Consider the following 20,183-nt stretch of genomic DNA (forward strand, 5'->3'; position numbering starts at 1 on the left):
TCAGGCAGGTCTAAATTTTAATTAAACTACAGTCACCACTGCACCCTATGGTTTCTCCTTTTATCGGCTTGTTTCAGTCGAATGACTTGGTATGGCAGTGAGGGGAGGAGCTATATAGCAGCTCTGCTGTGGGTGATCCTCTTGCAACTTCCTGTTGGGAAGGAGAATATCCCACAAGTAATGGATGATCCGTGGACTGTATACACTACAAGAGAAATAAATTTATCAGGTAAGCATAAATTATGTTTTTTCACTTACTTTAGGTTTCTCACTGAGATCAGCCTCCCACCTGACACATCCCACCCCCTGATCCCTCCGACACCCCTCAAACAGCACTCTTCCTGTCATCGCCATGTTAAGTACTGGCAGAAAGTCTGCCAGTACTAAAATAAAAGGATTTTTTAACTTTATTTTTTATATTTATTTCGGCAGTCATGGATCCCCCCCCCATACAGCTCTCTAACCCTCCCCTCTCTACCTATTCTCCACCATCTTGGGTACTGGCAGCTGTCTGCCAGTACCCAGTTTGTTCATAACTCATGCCAAGTTTGGTGAAACCCCAATTTTTTGTAATGTAGCTGCCCCCTACCCTCCCAGAACCCTTTAGAACAGTTTATTTTCCACCCTCTCACTCCCTCTACATCTCCCTCACCGGACTTAATGGAGCGCACAAGCACGCGCCCCGTGCGCTTCCGATCACTTGCATGCTCTGATCCGGAAGTCCCTCCAACGATGGGCCGCCCACCCGCCTCCCTGCTACGGCTCCCACCCACCAACGATCGGCATCATCGCTGGCCAAGGCAGAGAGGGCCACAGAGTGCCAAAAAAGGTATTGCAGTTATGCCTCAATATTGAGGCATCACTGCAATACCGTGAAAGCGTCTGGAAGCGATCAGGATCGCTTCCAGTCCCTTTAAACCTTTAACGACGTACAGGGTATGTCTTTGTACGACGTGTGTTGTTAAGGGGTTATATCTCAGTGAATTAGTGCTTCATTTTAACTTTGGAGTTCTTTATTGCTGTAGTTGATTTAGCAGAAAAATATCAACTAATCTAAAGGATTAGAAAGTTAAATTAACGAGAGATACAAGGTGTTTTTTTTTCTTTGTAGCAAAGAGGACATTTTAGACAATAGGACAGATGTTTGAAAACAAATATATGGTTATTCCTGTCGTGGGTAAACTTCACTTTGTGAAGGTTTATCCATGTCAGGCAGTACACAGCTATGGGAGTTATTCCAATTGGCCAATTAAAGTGAAGGTCAATTTTCATCAATGAGTGCCCGGTTTTTATAAATACTTTTAAAAACAGGGGCACTTTCATTGATGAAAATTTACATTGCACTGGATTTGAAGAGATACTTACCTTTTTACTTCTGCAAAACCGGATCGCCGATCTCAGCCTCAGTTCCTCTGTACTGACGTCAGAAATGACAAAACCGGCTTCCTCCAATCATGGCTTGCACCCCAGAGCGTCCAGCTCGTGATGCCCAGCTGTGATTGGAGGAAGCCGGTTTCGTAATTGCTGTGGTCTACAGCAGGAAGGAGGAGGAGGGGATCGTTGATCCGGCTTTGCAGGAGTAAAAGGTAAGTATTTCTTCAAATCCAGTGCAATGTTAATTTTCATCAATGAAAGTGCCCCTGTTTTTAAAAGTATTTTTAAAAACCGGGCACTCATTGATGAAAATTGACCTTCACTTTAACATGTTCCCTTGTTTTGGACAAAAAAATAAATGTATACCACCTGGATGCCAGCAATGCCCAGAAAATGAATCCCTGCACCCAGGAAAATGTTCTCATTTCATGGAGCACAGACAACCACACAACTCTTCATAGAGTGCATAGCTTCCAGGATTTTCAGTTCCTCCTACCCTTCCAGCGAGCAGCCTCTGTGATATATATATTTCTCTTGTTAAGTGTATCCCGTCCACGGATCATCCATTACTTATGGGATATTCTCCTTCCCAACAGGAAGTTGCAAGAGTTCACCCACAGCAGAGCTGCTATATAGCTCCTCCCCTAACTGCCATATCCAGTCATTCTCTTGCAACTCTCAACATAGATGGAGGTCGTAAGAGGAGTGTGGTGTTTTATACTTAGTTTATTTCTTCAATCAAAAGTTTATTTTTAAATGGTACCGGAGTGTACTGTTTATCTCAGGCAGTATTTAGAAGAAGAATCTGCCTGCGTTTTCTATGATCTTAGCAGAAGTAACTAAGATCCATTGCTGTTCTCACATATTCTGAGGAGTGAGGTAACTTCAGAGAGGGAATGGCGTGCAGGTTTTCCTGCAATAAGGTATGTGCAGTTAATATTTTTCTAGGGATGGAATTTGCTAGAAAATACTGCTGATACCGGAGTAATGTAAGTAAAGCCTTAAATGCAGTGATAGCGACTGGTATCAGGCTTATTAATAGAGATACATACTCTTATAAAAGTGTAATTTAAAACGTTTGCTGGCATGTTTAATCGTTTTTTATATATGTTTGGTGATAAAACTTATTGGGGCCTAGTTTTTTCCACATGGCTGGCTTAAATTTTGCTTAGAAACAGTTTCCTCAGGCTTTCCACTGTTGTAATATGAGTGGGAGGGGCCTATTTTGGCGATTTTTTTTTTGTGCAGTTAAAATTACAAAATGAATCATCCATATTCCCTCAGCAGTCCTATGAATACTACAGGACATCTCTAAAGGGCTAAAAAGGCTTCCAAAATCGTTTATAGGGAAGGTAATCCACAGCACAGCTGTGGCAGTTTTGTTGTATCTGTTAAAAAACGTCTGTTGTTTTTTTTTTATCTGTTTTTTGCATTAAGGGGTTAATCATCCATTTGCAAGTGGGTGCAATGCTCTGTTAACTTATTACATATACTGTAAAAATTTCGTTTGATTTACTGCCTTTTTTCACTGTTTTTCAAATTTTGACAAAATTTGTTTCTCTTAAAGGCACAGTAACGTTTTTTTATATTTGCTTGTTAACTTGATTTAAAGTGTTTTCCAAGCTTACTAGTCTCATTACTAGTCTGTACTAACATGTCTGACATAGAGGAAGCTCCTTGTTCATTATGTTTAAAAGCCATGGTGGAACCCCATCTTAGAATGTGTACCAGATGTACTGATTTCATGTTAAGCAATAAAGATCATTTTTTGTCTTTAAAAACATTATCACCAGAGGATTCTGTCGAGGGGGAAGTTATGCCGACTAACTCTCCCCACGTGTCAGACCCTTTGACTCCCGCTTCAGGGACTCACGCTCAAATGGCGCCAAGTACATCAAGGGCGCCCATAGCGTTTATTTTACCAGAGGATTCTGTCAAGGGGAAAGTTATGCCGACTAACTCTCCCCACTTGTCAGACTCTTCAAATCCCGCTTCAGGGACTCACGCTCAAATGGTGCCAAGTACATCAAGGGCGCTCATAGAGTTTATTTTACAAGACATGGCGAAAGTTATGATTAATACTCTGGCAGCGGTATTAGTCAGACTACCTGAAATTAAAGGAAAGCTAGATAGCTCTGGGGGTAGATACAGAGCATACAGATGCGTCAAGAACCATGTCTGATACTGCCTCACAATATGCAGAAGCTGAGGGGAGCTTCAGTCTGTAGGTGATATTTTTGACTCAGGGAAGATGATTTAACCTGATTCCGATATTTCTACATTTAAAGTTTATGCTTGAGATCCTCCACTTGTTGCTCAGGGAGATTTTAGCAGCTCTGAATGACTGTGTTACAATCACAGTGCCAGAGAAATTGTGTAGACTGAATAAATACTATGCAGTGCCGGTGTGTACTGATGTTTTTCCAATACCTAAAGAGGTTTACAGAAATTATTAATAAGGAATGGGATAGACCAGGTGTGCCGTTCTCTTCCCCTCCTATTTTTAGAAAAATGTTTCTAACAGATGCCACCACACAGGACTTATGGCAGACAGTCCCTAAGGTGGAGAGAAGAGTTTCTACTCTAGCTAAGCGTACCACTATCCCTGTCGAGGACAGTTGTGCTTTTTTAGATCCAATGGATAAAAAATTAGAGGGTTACCTTAGGAAAATGTTTATTCAACAAGGTTTTATCCTGCAGCCCTTGCATGCATTGCTCCTGTCACTGCTGCTGCGGCGTTCTGGTTGGAGTCTCTGGATGAGGCTTTACAGGTAGCGACTCCATTGGATGAATATACTTGTCAAGCTTAGAGCACTTAAGCTAGCCAATTCCTTTGTTTCTGATGCCTTTGTTCATTTGACTAAACTAACGGCTAAGAATTCTGTTTTTACTATACTGGCGCGCAGAGCGCTATGGCTTATATCATGGTCAGCTGTTGTGACTTTAATAAATAAGCTACTTAACTTCCCTTCAAGGGGCAGACCCTATTAGGGCCTGGTTTGAAGGAGATCATTGCTAATATCACTGGAGGAAAAGATCATGCCCTTCCTCAGGACAGGTCCAAATCAAGGGCCAAAAAAAGGTCTAATTTTCGTGCCTTTCGAAACTTCAAGGCAGGTGTGGCATCAACTTCCTCTAAGGCAAATCAAGAGGGTACTTTTGCTCAGCCCATGACGGTCTGGAGACAACCGGACCTGGAACAAAGATAAGCAGGCCAAGGAGCCTGCTGCTGCCTCTTAGACAGCATGAAGGAACGGTCCCCTATCCGGTAACGGATCCTGTAGGGGGCAGACTTTCTTTTTTCGCCCAGGCGTGGGCAAGAGATGCCCAGGATCCCTGGGCATTGGAAATTATATCCCAGAGATATCTTCTGGATTTCAAAGCTTCCCCTCCGAAAAAAGGGGAGATTTTACCTTTCACAATTATCTGCACGCCAGATAAAGAAAGAGTCATTCTTACATTGTGTACGAGACCCATCCAGTTCCAAGACAGGAACAGGGACAGAGTTTTTCTCAAATCTGTTTGTGGTTCCCAAGGAGAGGGAACCTTCAGACCTATTTTGGATTTAAAGATCTTAAACAAATTCCTTAGAATTCCATCATTTAAGATGGAAACTATTCGTACCATCTTAACTATGATCCAGGAGAGTCAATAGAGGACTACAATGGATTTGAAGGATACTTATCCTCACATAACGATGCATAAGGATCACCATCGTTTTTCAGGTTTGCCTTTCTAGACAGGCATTACCAGTTTGTTGCTCTTTCCTTTGGGTTAACTGCAGCCCCAAGAATCTTTATGGAGGTTCTGGGGTCGCTTTGGCGGTCCTTAGGCTGCGGGGCATAGAAGTGGCCCCTTATTTAGGCGTCGAACATCCAAATTGCCAAAGTCTCATACGGATGTAGTACTGGCATTTCTGAGATCGCAGGGGTGGAAAGTGAACAAGGAAAGAGTTCTCTATCCCCAATCTCAAGGGTTTCCTTCCTAGGGACTCTGATAGATTCTGCAGAAATGAAAATTTACCTGACGGAGTCCAGGTTGTCAAAGTTTCTAAATTACTGCCGTGTTTTTCATTCCATCCGCGCCCTTCGGTGGCTCGGCACATGAATGTAATCGGCCTAATGGTAGCGGCAAGGGACATAGTACCGTTTGCACGCCTACATTTCAGACCGCTGCAACTATGCATGCTCAGTCAATGGAACGGGGATTACACAGATTTGTCCCCTTCTTAAATCTGGACCAAGAGGCCAGAGATTCTCTTCTCTGGTGGCTATCTCGGGTCCATCTGTCCAAGGGTATGACCTTCCGCCGGACAGATGGGACAGTTGTTACAACAGATGCCAACCTTTTAGGTTGGGATACAGTCTGGGACTCCCTGCAGACTCAGGGATAGTGGACTCAGGAGGAGACCCTCCTTCTAATAAATATTCTGGAACTGGGAGCGATATTCCATGCTCTTCAGGCTTGGCCTCAGTTAGCAACTCTGAGGTACATCAGATTCAGTCGGACAATATCACGACTGTGGCTTACATCAACCATCAAGGGGGAACAGAAGTTCCCTAGCGATGTTAGAAGTCTTTAAATAATTCTCTGGACAGAGACTCTCTCTGGTCTATCAACTCTCCATATCCCAGGTGTTGAGAACTGGGAGGTGGATTTTCTAAGTCGTCAGACTTTTCTCCCGGGGAAGTGGGAATTCCCTCCGGAGGTCTTTGCACAGGATCAAGCAGGAGAGTGCTTTGGTGTTTTTAACAGCGCCTGCGTGGCCACGCAGGACCTGGTATGCAGATCTGGTGGACATGTTATTCTTTCCATCATGGTCTCTGCTTCTGAGACAGGACCCTCTACCTCAGGGTCCTTTCAACCATCTAAATTAAACTTCTCTGAGATGGACTGCCTGGAGACTGAACGCTTGATGTTTTCAAAGCATGGCTTCTCCGAGTCAGTCATTGATACCTTAATACAGGCATGAAAGCCTGTCACTAGCAAAATTTAACATAGATATAGCATAAATATCTTATTGATATGAATCCAAGGGTTACTCATGGAGTAAAGTCAGGATTCCATCTTTTCTCCAAAATGATTTTGAGAAAAGGGTTGTCAGCTAGTTCCTTAAAAGGACAGATTCCTACTCTGTCTATTCTTTTGCACAAGCGTCTGGCAGATACTCCAGACGTTCAGGCATTTTGTCAGGCTTTGGTTAGAACCAAGCCTGTGTCTAAACCTGTTGCTCCGCCATGGAGCTTAAACCTGATTATTAAGGTTCTTCAAGGAGTTCCGTTTGAACCTTTTCATTCTATAGATATCAAACTTTTTATCTTGGAAAGTTCCTTTTTGGTAGATATTTCCTCGGCTTGTAGAGTCTCCGAGTTATCTGCTTTACAATGTGATTCTCCTTATCTGGTCCTCCGTACGGATAAGGTAGTCCTGCGTATCAAAACTGGGTTTTTTACCTAAGGTGGTATCCAACAAGAATATCACTCAAGAGAGTGTTGTTCCATTCTTGTATTCTAATCCTTCTTCAAAGATGGAACGTCTATTACACAATTTGGACGTGGTTCGTGCTTTAAAGTTTTACTTACAAGCTACTTCAGATTTTCATCAAACATTTACTTTGTTTGTTGTCTACTCTGGACAGAGGAGAGGTCAAAAGACTTCAGTAACCTCTCTTTTTGGTTAAAAGCATAATTCGTTTAGCTTATGAGACTGCTGGACAGCAGCCTCCTGAAGGGATTACAGCTCATTCTACTAGAGCTGTGGCTTTCACTTGGGCCTTTTTAAAATGAGGCTTCTGTTGAACAGATTTACAAGACGACGTCTTGGTCTGCGCTTCATACTTTGCTTCTTCTGAGGCTATTTTTGGGAGAGAGGATTTTTTTCAGGCAGTGGTACCTTATGTTTAAGTACCTGCCTTGTCCCTCCCTTCATCCGTATACTTTAGCTTTGGTATTGGTATCCCATAAGTAATGGATGATCCGTGGACTGGATACACTTAACAAGAGAAAACATAATTTATGCTTACCTGATACATTTATTTCTCTTGTAGTGTATCCAGTCCACGGCCCGCCCTGTCATTTTAAGGCAGGTAATTTTTTCATTTAAACTACAGTCACCACTGCACCCTATGGTTTTTCCTTTCTCTGCATGTTTTCGGTCGAATGACTGGATATGGCAGTTAGGGGAGGAGCTATATAGCAGCTCTGCTGTGGGTGAACTCTTGCAACTTCCTGTTGGGAAGGAGAATATCCCATAAGTAATGGATGATCCGTGGACTGGATACACTACAAGAGAAATAAATTATCAGGTAAGCATAAATTATGTTTTTATCTGTGTACATCAGGGTCTAATTTTTCCAAATAGCTCTTTCTCCTAACCCTTCCATTTTCTCTTTTTTTTTTTTTTTCTTTTGTCAATGGTTTCAAGAATACCAATCGGGGGACAGCAGCTGAGAGGAATTGACACAATATCTCATAGTTATAAGATACACTATTTTATGCTTAAAGGGTTTGCACTTAAGTAGACAGCGTTTGATAAACATCACTTCTTCTTTTTATATATATATATATATATATATATATATATATATATATATTATATATATATATATATATATATACACACACACACATATATATATACAGATATATATACAGGTGGCCCTCGGTTTACGCCTGTTTAATTTGCGCCATTTCAGATTAACAACCTTTTTTTTTCAGTCATGTGACTGCTATTGAAACGCTTTGGAAAGCAAAGTGCACTAATTTAAAATAGCCAGTAGGTGGAGCTGTCCGCTTGTTTTGCAGCAAAGTTATGCAACTTAAAGGGACATGAAACCTACATTTTTTCTTTCATGATTTAGAAAGAGCATGAAGTTTTAAACAACTTTCTAATTTACTTCTATTATCTAATTTGCTTCCTTCTCTTAATATTCTTAGCTGAAAAGCATATCTAGATAGGCTCAGTAGCTGCTGATTGGTTGCTGCACATAGATGCCTCCTGTGATTGGCTCTTCCATGTGCATTGCTCTTTCTTTAACAAAGGATATCTAAAAAATGAAGCAAATTAGATAATAGAAGTAAATTGGGAAGTTGTTTAAAATTGTATTCTCTATCTGAATCATGAAAGAAAAAATTTGGGTTTAGTGTCCCTTTAACAGCCTGAAATTGATCTGTGTACACAGAGCAGACGTTGGCTATCGAGCAACAAGTTTTATCAGCCACTTTCCTATTATCTTCCTGTCCAGCAGCTTGAGGTGAGGGTGCCTAACTGCCAATTAATCACTGCAGATTGAAATGCATAGAATAGGTGCAGACCCAATATTATCTAACATGCCAACAATGCAGAGAACTGATTGCAGAAAAATGCAAGTAGAAAAACGTTTTTGTTTATTAAACTTAGTTTCTCTTACAAGGTGTATCCAGTCCATGGATTCATCCTTACTTGTGGGATATTCTCATTCCCTACAGGAAGTGGCAAAGAGAGCACACAGCAAAGCTGTCTATATAGCTCCCCCTCAGGCTCCTCCCCCCCAGTCATTCTCTTTGCCGCTCTAACAAGTAGCATCTCCACGGGAGGGTAAAGTGAATGTGGTGTTAGTTTGTAGTTTTTTATATCTTCAATCAAAAGTTTGTTATTTTGAAATAGTGCCGGTTTGTACTATTTACTCTCTAGCAGAAAGTGATGAAGAATTCTGCTGAGAGGAAAATGATTTTAGCATGTTGCAACTAAAATCCACTGCTGTTCCCACGCAGGACTGAGGAGTACCAAGAAAACTTCAGTTGGGGGGGAACAGTTTGCAGGCTTAACTGCTACAAGGTATGTTCAGTCATCTTTTTCTAGTCAAGACTTAGTAATGCTAGAAGACTGACAAGAATCCCCATGTGGGGAAGGTAAGCCATATTCTGATACTCAGTATAGAAGGAAGGCTTATTTAACAGGGCTAAATGACTGGTGGACACTGTTAAAGGGCAATCAATTATTTTTTTAATAAAATATAATCACTATACATGTTTTTATCACTTTTGGAGTGTTATTATTCCACATGGCAGTATTTTGGACACCTATTCAGGGTTTTGAAGGCCCCACAACTCCGGAGTGGAGAGGGAGGGGGCCTAATTTTCGCGCCTCAGTTGCGCTCTTCATTTTGCAGACAGCTTCATGCAGCTTCAAGTGGAGGGTCCTAAAACTTCATTGAGGAATTCATAGAGGCTTATTTTCATCAGCTAATCCCCAGGGGCAAGGAAGGGCCACAGCAGATTGCTGTGGCATGGTGCTGTAGTTTGCTAACCGGTTGTCAGCTTTACGTTGCTCCGGTTCAGGCATTAAGGGGTTAATTGACTTGATATTTGCTGTGCAACCATTACCAAGCATTAAGATCGTGTGGTGAAATTTTCAGAAAGATTGGATCATTTTTGAACATTTAGTAAAAAAGTGCGCTTTTATTATTTAAAGCCACAGTACCGTTTTTTCTCAAATTGTATTTTTCAGTCTTTAATTGCTGTCTAAGTCTGTTTAACATGTCTGAGCCTACAGATAGACGTTGTTCTATGTGTTTAGTAGCCATGGTGGAACCCCCTTTACATTTGTGTTTAAAGTGTGCTAATGTATCTATGCATTTTAAAGATAACGTTGTTTCACTTAAAAATGTAGCCCAAGATGATTCTTTAACAGAAGGTAATGAGGATAGTCCACCTTCCTCTCCCCATGTGTCGACACCAGTCACGCCCGCGCAAGCTATGCCTAGTACCTCTAGCGCAATGGTCCCTATTACATTACAACAATTAGCAGCAGTCATGGATAATTCCCTTGCGGCATTTTTATCCAAACTGCCAGTTTTTCATAAAAAGCGTGATAGCTCGGTCTTAAGAACAGAGTATGAGCAATCAGAAGCTTTGGAAGGTTTATCTGTTGTACCCTCACAACACTCTGAAATGACCGTGAGGGATGTGCTGTCCGAGGGAGAAATTTCAGATACAGGAAAGATTTCTCAGCGGGCAGAATCAGATTCCTTAGCGTTTAAATTTAAGCTGGAACACCTCCGCGTACTGCTTAAGGAGGTATTGGCTACGCTGGATGATTGCGACCCCATGGTGGTCCCAGAGAAATTGTGTAAAATGGACAGATTCTTAGAAGTCCCTGTATACACTGATGCGTTTCCGATCCCGAAGAGGGTGGCGGACATTGTGGATAGGGAGTGGGAGAGACCAGGGGTACCCTTTGTCCCCCCCCCCATCTTTAAGAAAATTCCATATAACTGATCCCAGGCGGGACGCATGGCAGACGATCCCTAAGGTAGAGGGGGCAATTTCAACACTTGCCAAGCGCCCAACCATACCAATTGAAGACAGTTGTGCTTTCAAAGATCCTATGGATAAAAAATTGGAAGGTTTACTAAAGAAAATATTTGTTCAACAAGGTTTCCTTCTCCAACCTATTGCCTGCATTATTCATGTGAATACTGCAGCGGCTTTCTGGTTTGAGGCGCTGGAGGAGTCGCTCCAGACAGAGACCTCATATGACGAAATTATGGATAGAATTAAAGCTCTGAAGCTGGCTAATTCTTTTATAACAGATGTCGCTTTGCAATGAGCCAAGTTAGCGGCGAAAAATTCTGGGTTTGCCATCATGGCGCGCAGAGCGCTCTGGCTGAAATCATGGTCGGCCGATGTGTCGACTAAAACTAAGTTACTGAATATCCCTTTCAAGGGAAAGACCCTTTTCAGGCCAGAGTTGAAAGAGATTATTTCGGATATCACTGGGGGAAAGGGCCATGCCCTTCCGCAAGATAGGCCTTTTAAGGCTAAAAACAAGGCTAATTTTCGTTCCTTTCGCAACTTCAGGAGCGGTCCTGCTTCAACCTCTGCAACCGCAAAGCAGGAGGGTAACACTTCACAGCCCAAGGCAACCTGGAAGCCTTTGCAGGGCTGGAACAAGGGTAAACAGGCCAAGAAGCCTGCAGATGCTACTAAGACAGCACGAAGGGGTAGCCCCCGATCCGGGACCGGATCTGGTAGGGGGCAGACTCTCTCTTTTTGCTCAGGCTTGGGCAAGAGATGTTCCCGATCCCTGGGCATTAGAGATAGTTGCTCAGGGATATCTTCTAGGGATTCAATGACCTTCCTCCAAGGGGGAGGTTCCACATTTCTCGTCTGTCTTCAGACCAGACAAAGAAAGAGGCGTTCTTACGCTGCATAGAAGATCTGATCAAGATGGGAGTGATATGTCCAGTTCCAATTACAGAACAAGGACTGGGTTTTTACTCAAACCTATTTGTGGTTCCCAAAAAGGAAGGAACTCTCAGACCAATCCTGGATCTAAAAATTCTAAACAAATTCCTCAGAGTTCCATCCTTCAAGATGGAGACCATTCGGACAATCTTACCAATGATCCAGGAAGGTCAATATAGGACTACCGTGGATCTAAAGGATGCGTACCTTCATATTCCTATCCACAAAGATCACCATCAGTTCCTAAGGTTCGCTTTTCTGGACAAGCATTACTAGTTCGTGGCCCTTCCCTTCGGGTTGGCCACCACTCCAAGAATTTTCACAAAGGTGCTAGGGTCCCTTCTAGCGGTTCTAAGACCGCGGGGCATTGCAGTAGCACCCTGTCTGGACGACATCTTGATTCAGGCGTCGTCTTTTCCCAGAGCCAAGCCTCATACGGATATTGTTCTGGCCTTTCTAAGGTCTCATGGGTGGAAGGTGAACACCGAAAAAAGTTCTCTGTCCCCACTCACAAGGGTTCCCTTCCTGGGAACATTAATAGACTCAGTAGAAATGAAAATCTTTCTGACGGAGGTCAGAAAATTAAAGCTTCTAAATACTTGCTGAGCTCTTCACTCAATTCCTCGGCCATCTGTAGCTCAGTGCATGGAGGTTATCGGATTAATGGTAGCAGCAATGGACGTAGTCCCCTTTGCTCGAATTCATCTCAGACCACTGCAATTGTGCATGCTCAAACAGTGGAATGGGGATTATGCAGATTTGTCTCCTCAAATCCAACTGGACCAGGAAACCAGAGATTCTCTTCTCTGGTGGTTGTCTCAGGATCACCTGTCTCAGGGAATGTGCTTCCGCAGACCGGAGTGGATCATTGTAACGACCGACGGCAGTCTGTTAGGCTGGGGCGCGGTCTGGGGCTCCCTGAAAGCTCAGGGCCTATGGTCTCGGGAAGAGTCTCTTCTCCCGATTTAAACATTTTGGAGCTGAGAGCGATATTCAATACGCTCCAGGCTTGGCCTCAGCTAGCGACGGCCAAGTTCATCAGATTTCAGTCGGACAACATCACGACTGTAGCATACATCAATCATCAGGGAGGAACAAAGAGTTCCTTAGCGATGAAGGAAGTAACCAAGATAATCAGGTGGGCGGAGGGTCACTCTTGCCACCTATCTGCGATTCACATCCCAGGAGTAGACAACTGGGAAGCGGATTTCCTAAGTCGTCAGACTTTTCACCCGGGGGAGTGGGAACTTCACCCGGAGGTATTTGCTCAGCTGACTCAGCTTTGGGGCATTCCAGAGTTGGATCTGATGGCGTCCTGTCAGAACACCAAACTTCCTCTTTACGGATCCAGGTCCAGGGACCCCAAGCGGCTTTGAATCAGTCATAGATACTCTGATCCAAGCTAGAAAACCTGTCACCAGGAAAATTTACCATAAGATATGGCGGAAATATCTTTGTTTGTGTGAATCCAAGGGTTACTCGTGGAGTAAGATTAGGATTCCTAGGATATTGTCTTTTCTCCAAGGATTGGAGAAAGGGTTATCAGCTAGTACATTAAAGGGACAGATATCTGCTCTGTCTATCTTGTTACACAAGCGTCTGGCAGAATTACCAGACGTTCAAGCGTTTGCACAGGCTTTAGTCAGAATCAAGCCTGTCTATAAACCTGTGGCTCCTCCATGGAGTCTAAATTTTGTTCTTTCAGTTCTTCAAGGGGTTCCGTTTGAACCTTTACATTCCATAGATATTAAGTTATTATCTTGGAAAGTTTTGTTTTTGGTAGCTATATCTTCTGCTCGAAGAGTTTCAGAATTATCTGCTTTGCAGTGTAATTCACCCTATCTGGTGTTCCATGCAGATAAGGTAGTTTTGCGTAGTGGTTTCTAATAAGAATATTAACCAGGAAATCATTGTTCCTTCTCTGGGTCCTAATCCATCCTCAAGGAAGGAACGACTATTGCACAATCTTGATGTGGTTCGTGCTTTAAAATTCTATTTACAAGCAACTAAGGATTTCAGACAAACATCATCCTTGTTTGTTGTCTATTCTGGTAAGAGGAGAGGTCAGAAAGCAACTGCTACCTCTCTTTCCTTCTGGCTGAAAAGCATCATCCGATTGGCTTATGAGACTGCTGGACAGCAGCCTCCTGAACGAATTACAGCTCATTCCACCAGAGCTGTGGCTTCCTCAAGAATGAGGCTTCTGTTGAACAGATTTGTAAGGCAGTGACTTGGTCTTCACTGCATACTTTTGCCAAATTTGGACAGCTTTGCTGTGTGCTCTCTTTGCCACTTCCTGTAGGGAATGAGAATATCCCACAAGTAAGGATGAATCCGTGGACTGGATACACCGTAAGAGAAAGTAATTTATCAGGTAAGCATAAATTCTGTTTTTATGATGATGCAGTCTGTTGTGTGATTATTTAAATAGGTGCTGTTAGCAAATGTTTTTGTTCATTAAACTTAGTTTGATGATACAATCTATATTATTAGGTTTATAATGCTGTTTAGCATTTAAAGTCTTCATTTCAAAGCTTTAAAAATAATGTATTAGGTGTTACTTATGACAATTTTGACACTTATGGAACCACATTATTTTAGGGGTTTTTTTTGTTTTCTTCCCTCCACCTAAAAGATTTCAGTTTGTTTTTCAATTGAGTTGTACAGTTTATAGGTCACATTAAAGGTGGAAAAGTTCTGAAATTATTTATCTTTCTCATTTTTTTTACATCACAGAAACCTGACATTTTAACAGGGGTGTGTAGACTTTTATATCCACTGTATGTGTGTGTGTATGTATGTATATATATATATATATATATATATATATATATATATATATATATATATATATATATATATATATATATATATATATATATACACACAATTTTGTGCCTTTTATGCTTTTAAATCATTCTACAGATAACGGATTTGTTACTGTACTAATAACAGTCTATCATCTCTTACCCATACAGGCAGCTGGCACTTAAGGCATTAAATGAGCGTTTGAAGTGTGTAGAAGACCAGACCTCTTGGCCAAGTATGGAGGAGGAGGAGGATGAAGATAGCGGTCGAGAAGAAAACTCTTTCAATGAAGAGAGTAGTACAGATAAGCCAGAACAAGACCTTGCCAAGGCACCACAACAAGAGGCCATGCCCCATGTGTAATGGCTTACTAGGAACTATCTTGTCAGTGACCAGCCTTGTGCTCACCTCCGCCCATATGGTGAGAGGTGACTGCAGATGTGTTGTGATGGGACTGGAAAAATTGTCCCAAGTAAACACTAAGAAAATATACCCCACAGGGTCCCTCCATGCTGCCAACTGCTTATATTAATCTATCTACACGGTGGGTCAGCTCAGAGTAGGGGTCACAGAATTCCTGAGAGGACTTGGGGTATCTGCGCCCTGCCCCGGCAATCAACTCCTCTCACCGCAAGGGCTCCTTGGGCCATCTTGTTGCAACGTCAACCCCAACGTCTCAATTCCTTCATCTACTGAAGCCAAATGATGAGAATCCCAGTGAGAATGAAAAGTGCAGGGAGGACTACACAAAAAACTTTCTTGAGCGGCTGTATATGTTCCGCTTCTCCCTGTTCTAAATGAAGAGCCCACTCTGCGCCACCTAATTTGGGGTGGAACTCAGGGCATCCCTTTATTTTTTATTTTATAGGGGGTATTTTTTTTTTTTTTTCTTCACGTGATTTCTTTTGTTGCTCTGCATGGGGGGGGGATGCAGCTGTGTATTGGGAAGGAAGAGGGACATTTTCATTCTTTTTATGGTATAAAAGAATATTTTCTGACTAGCGAAATGTTATTGCTGATTTTCTGTCTGGATTAAATCTTTTGGAGATGAACTGTTTTCTGCCATTGTGTTCAATAATTTTACATATTTTACTGTTTTAAAGGGACAGTCAACACCAGAATTATTGTTGTTTTAAAAGATAGATAATCCCTTAATTACCAATTCCCCAGTTTTGCATAACAAACACAGTTATAATTATACATGTTTTACCTTTGTAATTACCTTGTATTTAATCCTCAGCAGACTGCCCCCTTATTTCAGTTCTTTTGACAGACTTGCATTTTAGCCAATCAGAGCTGTCTCCATGGTAAATTCACATGCATGAGCTCAATGTTATCTATATGAAACACGTGAACTAATGCCCTCTAGTGTTGAAAAACTATCAAAATACATTTAGATTAGAGGTGGCTTTCAAGGTCTAAGAAATTAGCATATGAACCTCCTAGGTTTAAGAATACTAAGAGAACAAAGCAAAATTGGTGATAAAAGTAAATTGGAAAATTGTTTAAAATTACATGCCCTATTTGAAACATGAAAGTTTTTTTGGACTTGACTGTCCCCTTTAAAGGGGCATTCCGGTCAAAATTTAAATGCACATAGATAAATTACATCTTTGAATAGAAATGTATTTGCATTATACATGTATTGGCAAAAATGTTTCTAGTAAAAGTTATCACTGTTTGTTTTAGTGTTTATATTTTTCTCTACATGTGAAGCATAGCTAGATAGTCTCAGTGCACCAACATTTTAAATACTGCAGCTGCAATTAACAAATTGAGTCATTACCTGATTGTACAAGCACCTTAGGCTCTCTGTTGTGATTAAAATGCTGGTGCGCGGCCCTTTTGAAACAGCTATAGCTTTTATTAGAAGCATTTTTGCTAATACGTGTATATTCAAAACTGAAATGCATCCATGTGGATTCCAATTTTGGCTGGATTGTCCCTTTTAAAAAGAAACTCTTTGTGTGAGTTTTTTTTCTTTTTTTTTACTCCAAAGCATTAACAGCTGCTAAAACCAGAAAACAGCTGTCGCCTTGAAGTGGCAGTCTGTCATTGACTATAGTTTTCATAGCTCCCATAAACCGTGTACAGCATTGCAACACAAGCTTTTCTTACCCAGCTGCCTCGTACAGTTGTAGCAGACTCTGTGTAACTAAATTTCTGCACCATTGGTAAACAACTATTACTACACATAGCAACTTTCATAGGAGCTAGACCTTATTTCTACTACAAATCTACATAGCAGATGAGTTTGAAAAAAGACAGAAGTCCATGGAGTTCAACCTTTACAAATCTTAATTTATTTAAAATTAAAGCTATTAAGAAAAGGTGACCAATTTGACACAAGCAATAAATATTGAATTCTGTTTCTAGCCAGAAATGTATGTAAGATATTGGCATGTACTACCTCCTTAGGCAATGAGTTACACAATTTGATTGCTCTTACAGTGAAAAAACAGAATTTATGCTTACCTGATAAATTTCTTTCTCTTACGGTGTATTCAGTCCACGGATTCATCCTTACTTGTGGGGAATTCTCAATCCCTACAGGAAGTGGCAAAGAGAGCACACAGCAAAGCTGTCCATATAGCTCCCCTCAGGCTCCGCCCCCCCCAGTCATTCGACCGACGGTTAGGAGAAAAAGGAGAACCATAGGGTGCAGTGGTGACTGTAGTTATAAAATTTGAACCTGACTTAAATGTCAGGGCGGGCCGTGGACTGAATACACCGTAAGAGAAAGAAATTTATCAGGTAAGCATAAATTCTGTTTTCTCTTACTTGGTGTATTCAGTGCACGGATTCATCCTTACTTGTGGGATACCAATACCAAAGCAATAGGACACGGATGAAGGGAGGGAACAAGTCAGGTCACCTAAATGGAAGGCACCACTGCTTGCAAAACCTTTCTCCCAAAAATAGCCTCAGAAGAAGCAAAAGTATCGAATTTGTAAAATTTGGCAAATGTATGCAGTAAAGACCAAGTCGCTGCCTTACAAATCTGTTCAACAGAAGCCTCATTCTTGAAAGCCCATGTGGCAGCCACAGCTCTGGTAGAATGAGCTGTGATTCGTTCAGGAGGCTGCTGTCCAGCAGTCTCATAAGCCAATCGGATGATGCTTTTCAGCCAAAAGGAAAGAGAGGTAGCAGTCGCTTTCTGACCTCTCCTCTTACCAGAATAGACAACAAACAAGGATGATGTTTGTCTGAAGTCTTTAGTTGCTTTTAAATAGAATTTTAAAGCATGAACCACGTCAAGATTGTGTAAAAGTCGTTCCTTTCTAGAAACTGGATTAGGACACAGAGAAGGAACAATAATTTCCTGGTTAATATTCTTATTAGAAACCACTTTTCTCCAACATAGGTGTGTCCGGTCCACGGCGTCATCCTTACTTGTGGGATATTCTCTTCCCCAACAGGAAATGGCAAAGAGCCCAGCAAAGCTGGTCACATGATCCCTCCTAGGCTCCGCCTTCCCCAGTCATTCTCTTTGCCGTTGTACAGGCAAAAGATGGCTTAGAGTTTTTTGGTGTTTAAATGTAGTTTTTATTCTTCAATCAAGAGTTTGTTATTTTAAAATAGTGCTGGTATGTACTATTTACTCTGAAACAGGAAAGAGATGAAGATTTCTGTTTGTAAGAGGAAAATGATTTTAGCAACCGTTACTAAAATAGATGGCTGTTTCCACACAGGACTGTTGAGAGGAATTAACTTCAGTTGGGGGAAACAGTGAGCAGACTTTTGCTGCTTGAGGTATGACACATTTCTAACAAGACTCGGTAATGCTGGAAGCTGTCATTTTCCCTATGGGAACCGGTAAGCCATTTTCTTAGTTTAAGTAAAAGAATAAAGGGCTTCATTAGGGCTTAAAAAAACTGGTAGACATTTTTCTGGGCTAAAACGATTACTTTACTAAGTATATTTGGCAGATTATTACTTTTAATAGTTGTTAAATCTTGGGGATTGTTTTAATAAAAACGGCAGGCACTGTATTGGACACCTTTTTCACTGGGGGCCTTTTCTAGTCATAGACAGAGCCTCATTTTCGCGCCTCTAATGCGCAGTTGTTTTTGGAAAGCATGGCATGCAGATGCATGTGTGAGGAGCTAAGAACCACTGAAAAAGCTTATAGAAGGCATCATTTGGTATCGTATTCCCCTCTGGGCTTGGTTGGGTCTCAGCAAAGCAGATACCTGGGACTGTATAGGGGTTAAATGTAAAAACGGCTCCGGTTCCGTTATTTTAAGGGTTAAAGCTTTCAAATTTGGTGTGCAATACTTTTAAGGCTTTAAGTTACTGTGGTGAAATTTTGGTGAAATTTGAACAATTCCTTCATACTTTTTCACATATTCAGTAATAAAGTGTGTTCAGTTTGAAATTTAAAGGGACAGTAACGGTTTTATTGTAAAACGTTTTTTGTGCTTTGTTGACAAGTTTAAGCCTGTTTAACATGTCTGAACCATCAGATAACGATGTTCTATATGTATGAAAGCCAATGTGTCTCCCCATTTAAATATATGTGATATATTTGTGTCATAATGTCCAAACAAAGTAGGGATAATAATGCCATAGATATGATATTGCCCAAGATGATTCCTCTAATGAGGGGAGTAAGCATGGTACTGCATCATCCCCTTCTGTGTCTACACCAGTTTTGCCCACACAAGAGGCCCCTAGTACATCTAGTGCGCCAATACTTATTACCATACAACAATTAATGGCTGTAATGGATAATTCTATTGCATGCATTTTTTCCAAAATGCCTACTTATCAGAGAAAGCGTGATTGCTCTGTTTTAAACATTGAAGAGCAAGAGGACGCTGATGATATCTGTTCTGACATACCCTCACACCTATCTGAAGGGGCCAGGAGGGAGAAATTTCAGATTCAGGGAAAATTTCTCAACAAGCAGAACCTGATATTGTAACTTTTAAATTTAAATTTCAACATCTCCACGCACTACTTAAGGAGGTATTATCTACTCTGGATGATTGTGACAATTTGGTCATTCCAGAGAAATTAGGTAAGATGGACAAGTTCCTAGAGGTTCCGGTGCCCCCCGATGTTTTTCCTATACCCAAGCGGGTGGCGGACATAGTAAATAAGGAGTGGGAAAGGCCCGGCATACCTTTTGTCCTCCCCCTATATTTAAGAAATTAGTTCCTATAGTCGACCCCAGAAAGGACTTATAGCATACAGTCCCCAAGGTCGAGGGGGCGGTTTCTACTCTAAACAAACGCACTTCTATTCCTATAGAAGATAGTTGTGCTTTCAAGATCCTATGGATTAAAGGTTAGAGGGTTTGCTTAAAAAGATGTTTGTTCAGCAAGGTTACCTTCTACAACCAATTTCATGCATTGTTCCTGTCACTACAGCTGCGTGTTTCTGGTTCGAAGAACTAGAAAAGTCGCTCATTAAAGAATCTTCGTACGAGGAGGTTTTGGACAGAGTTCAAGCTCTTAAATTGGCTAACTCTTTTTTATTTTAGATGCCGCTTTGCAATTAGCTAGATTAGCGGCGAATAATTCAGGGTTTGCTATCGTGGCGCGCAGAGCGCTTTTGCTTAACATCCCTTTCAAGGGTAAAACACTGTTTGGCCCTGACTTGAAAGAGATTATTTCAGACATCACTGGGGGAAAGGGCCACGCCCTTCCTCTGGATAGGTCTTTAAGGCTAAAAAGAAGCCAAATTTTCGTCCCTTTCGCAGAAACGGACCAGCCTCAAATTCTACACCCTCTAAGCAAGAGGGTAATACTTCTCAAACCAAGCCAGCCT

At 41.5% G+C, this 20,183-nt stretch overlaps 1 protein-coding gene across 1 annotated transcript in view; it reads left to right on the forward strand.

Moving 5' to 3' along the window:
• TMEM115 (transmembrane protein 115) overlaps nucleotides 1-15,460 on the forward strand; it is a 77,971-nt gene extending 62,511 nt beyond the window's left edge. The window contains exon 2 of the mRNA XM_053721111.1: nucleotides 14,579-15,460. Coding sequence (XP_053577086.1) covers nucleotides 14,579-14,771 — 193 coding nt within the window. The 3' untranslated portion in view covers nucleotides 14,772-15,460. The remainder of the gene's footprint in view (nucleotides 1-14,578) is intronic.
• The last annotated feature ends 4,723 nt before the right edge of the window (nucleotides 15,461-20,183 follow it).

This window comes from Bombina bombina, chromosome 7 (assembly GCF_027579735.1).
Source record: "Bombina bombina isolate aBomBom1 chromosome 7, aBomBom1.pri, whole genome shotgun sequence".
Classification (NCBI taxonomy): domain Eukaryota; kingdom Metazoa; phylum Chordata; class Amphibia; order Anura; family Bombinatoridae; genus Bombina; species Bombina bombina.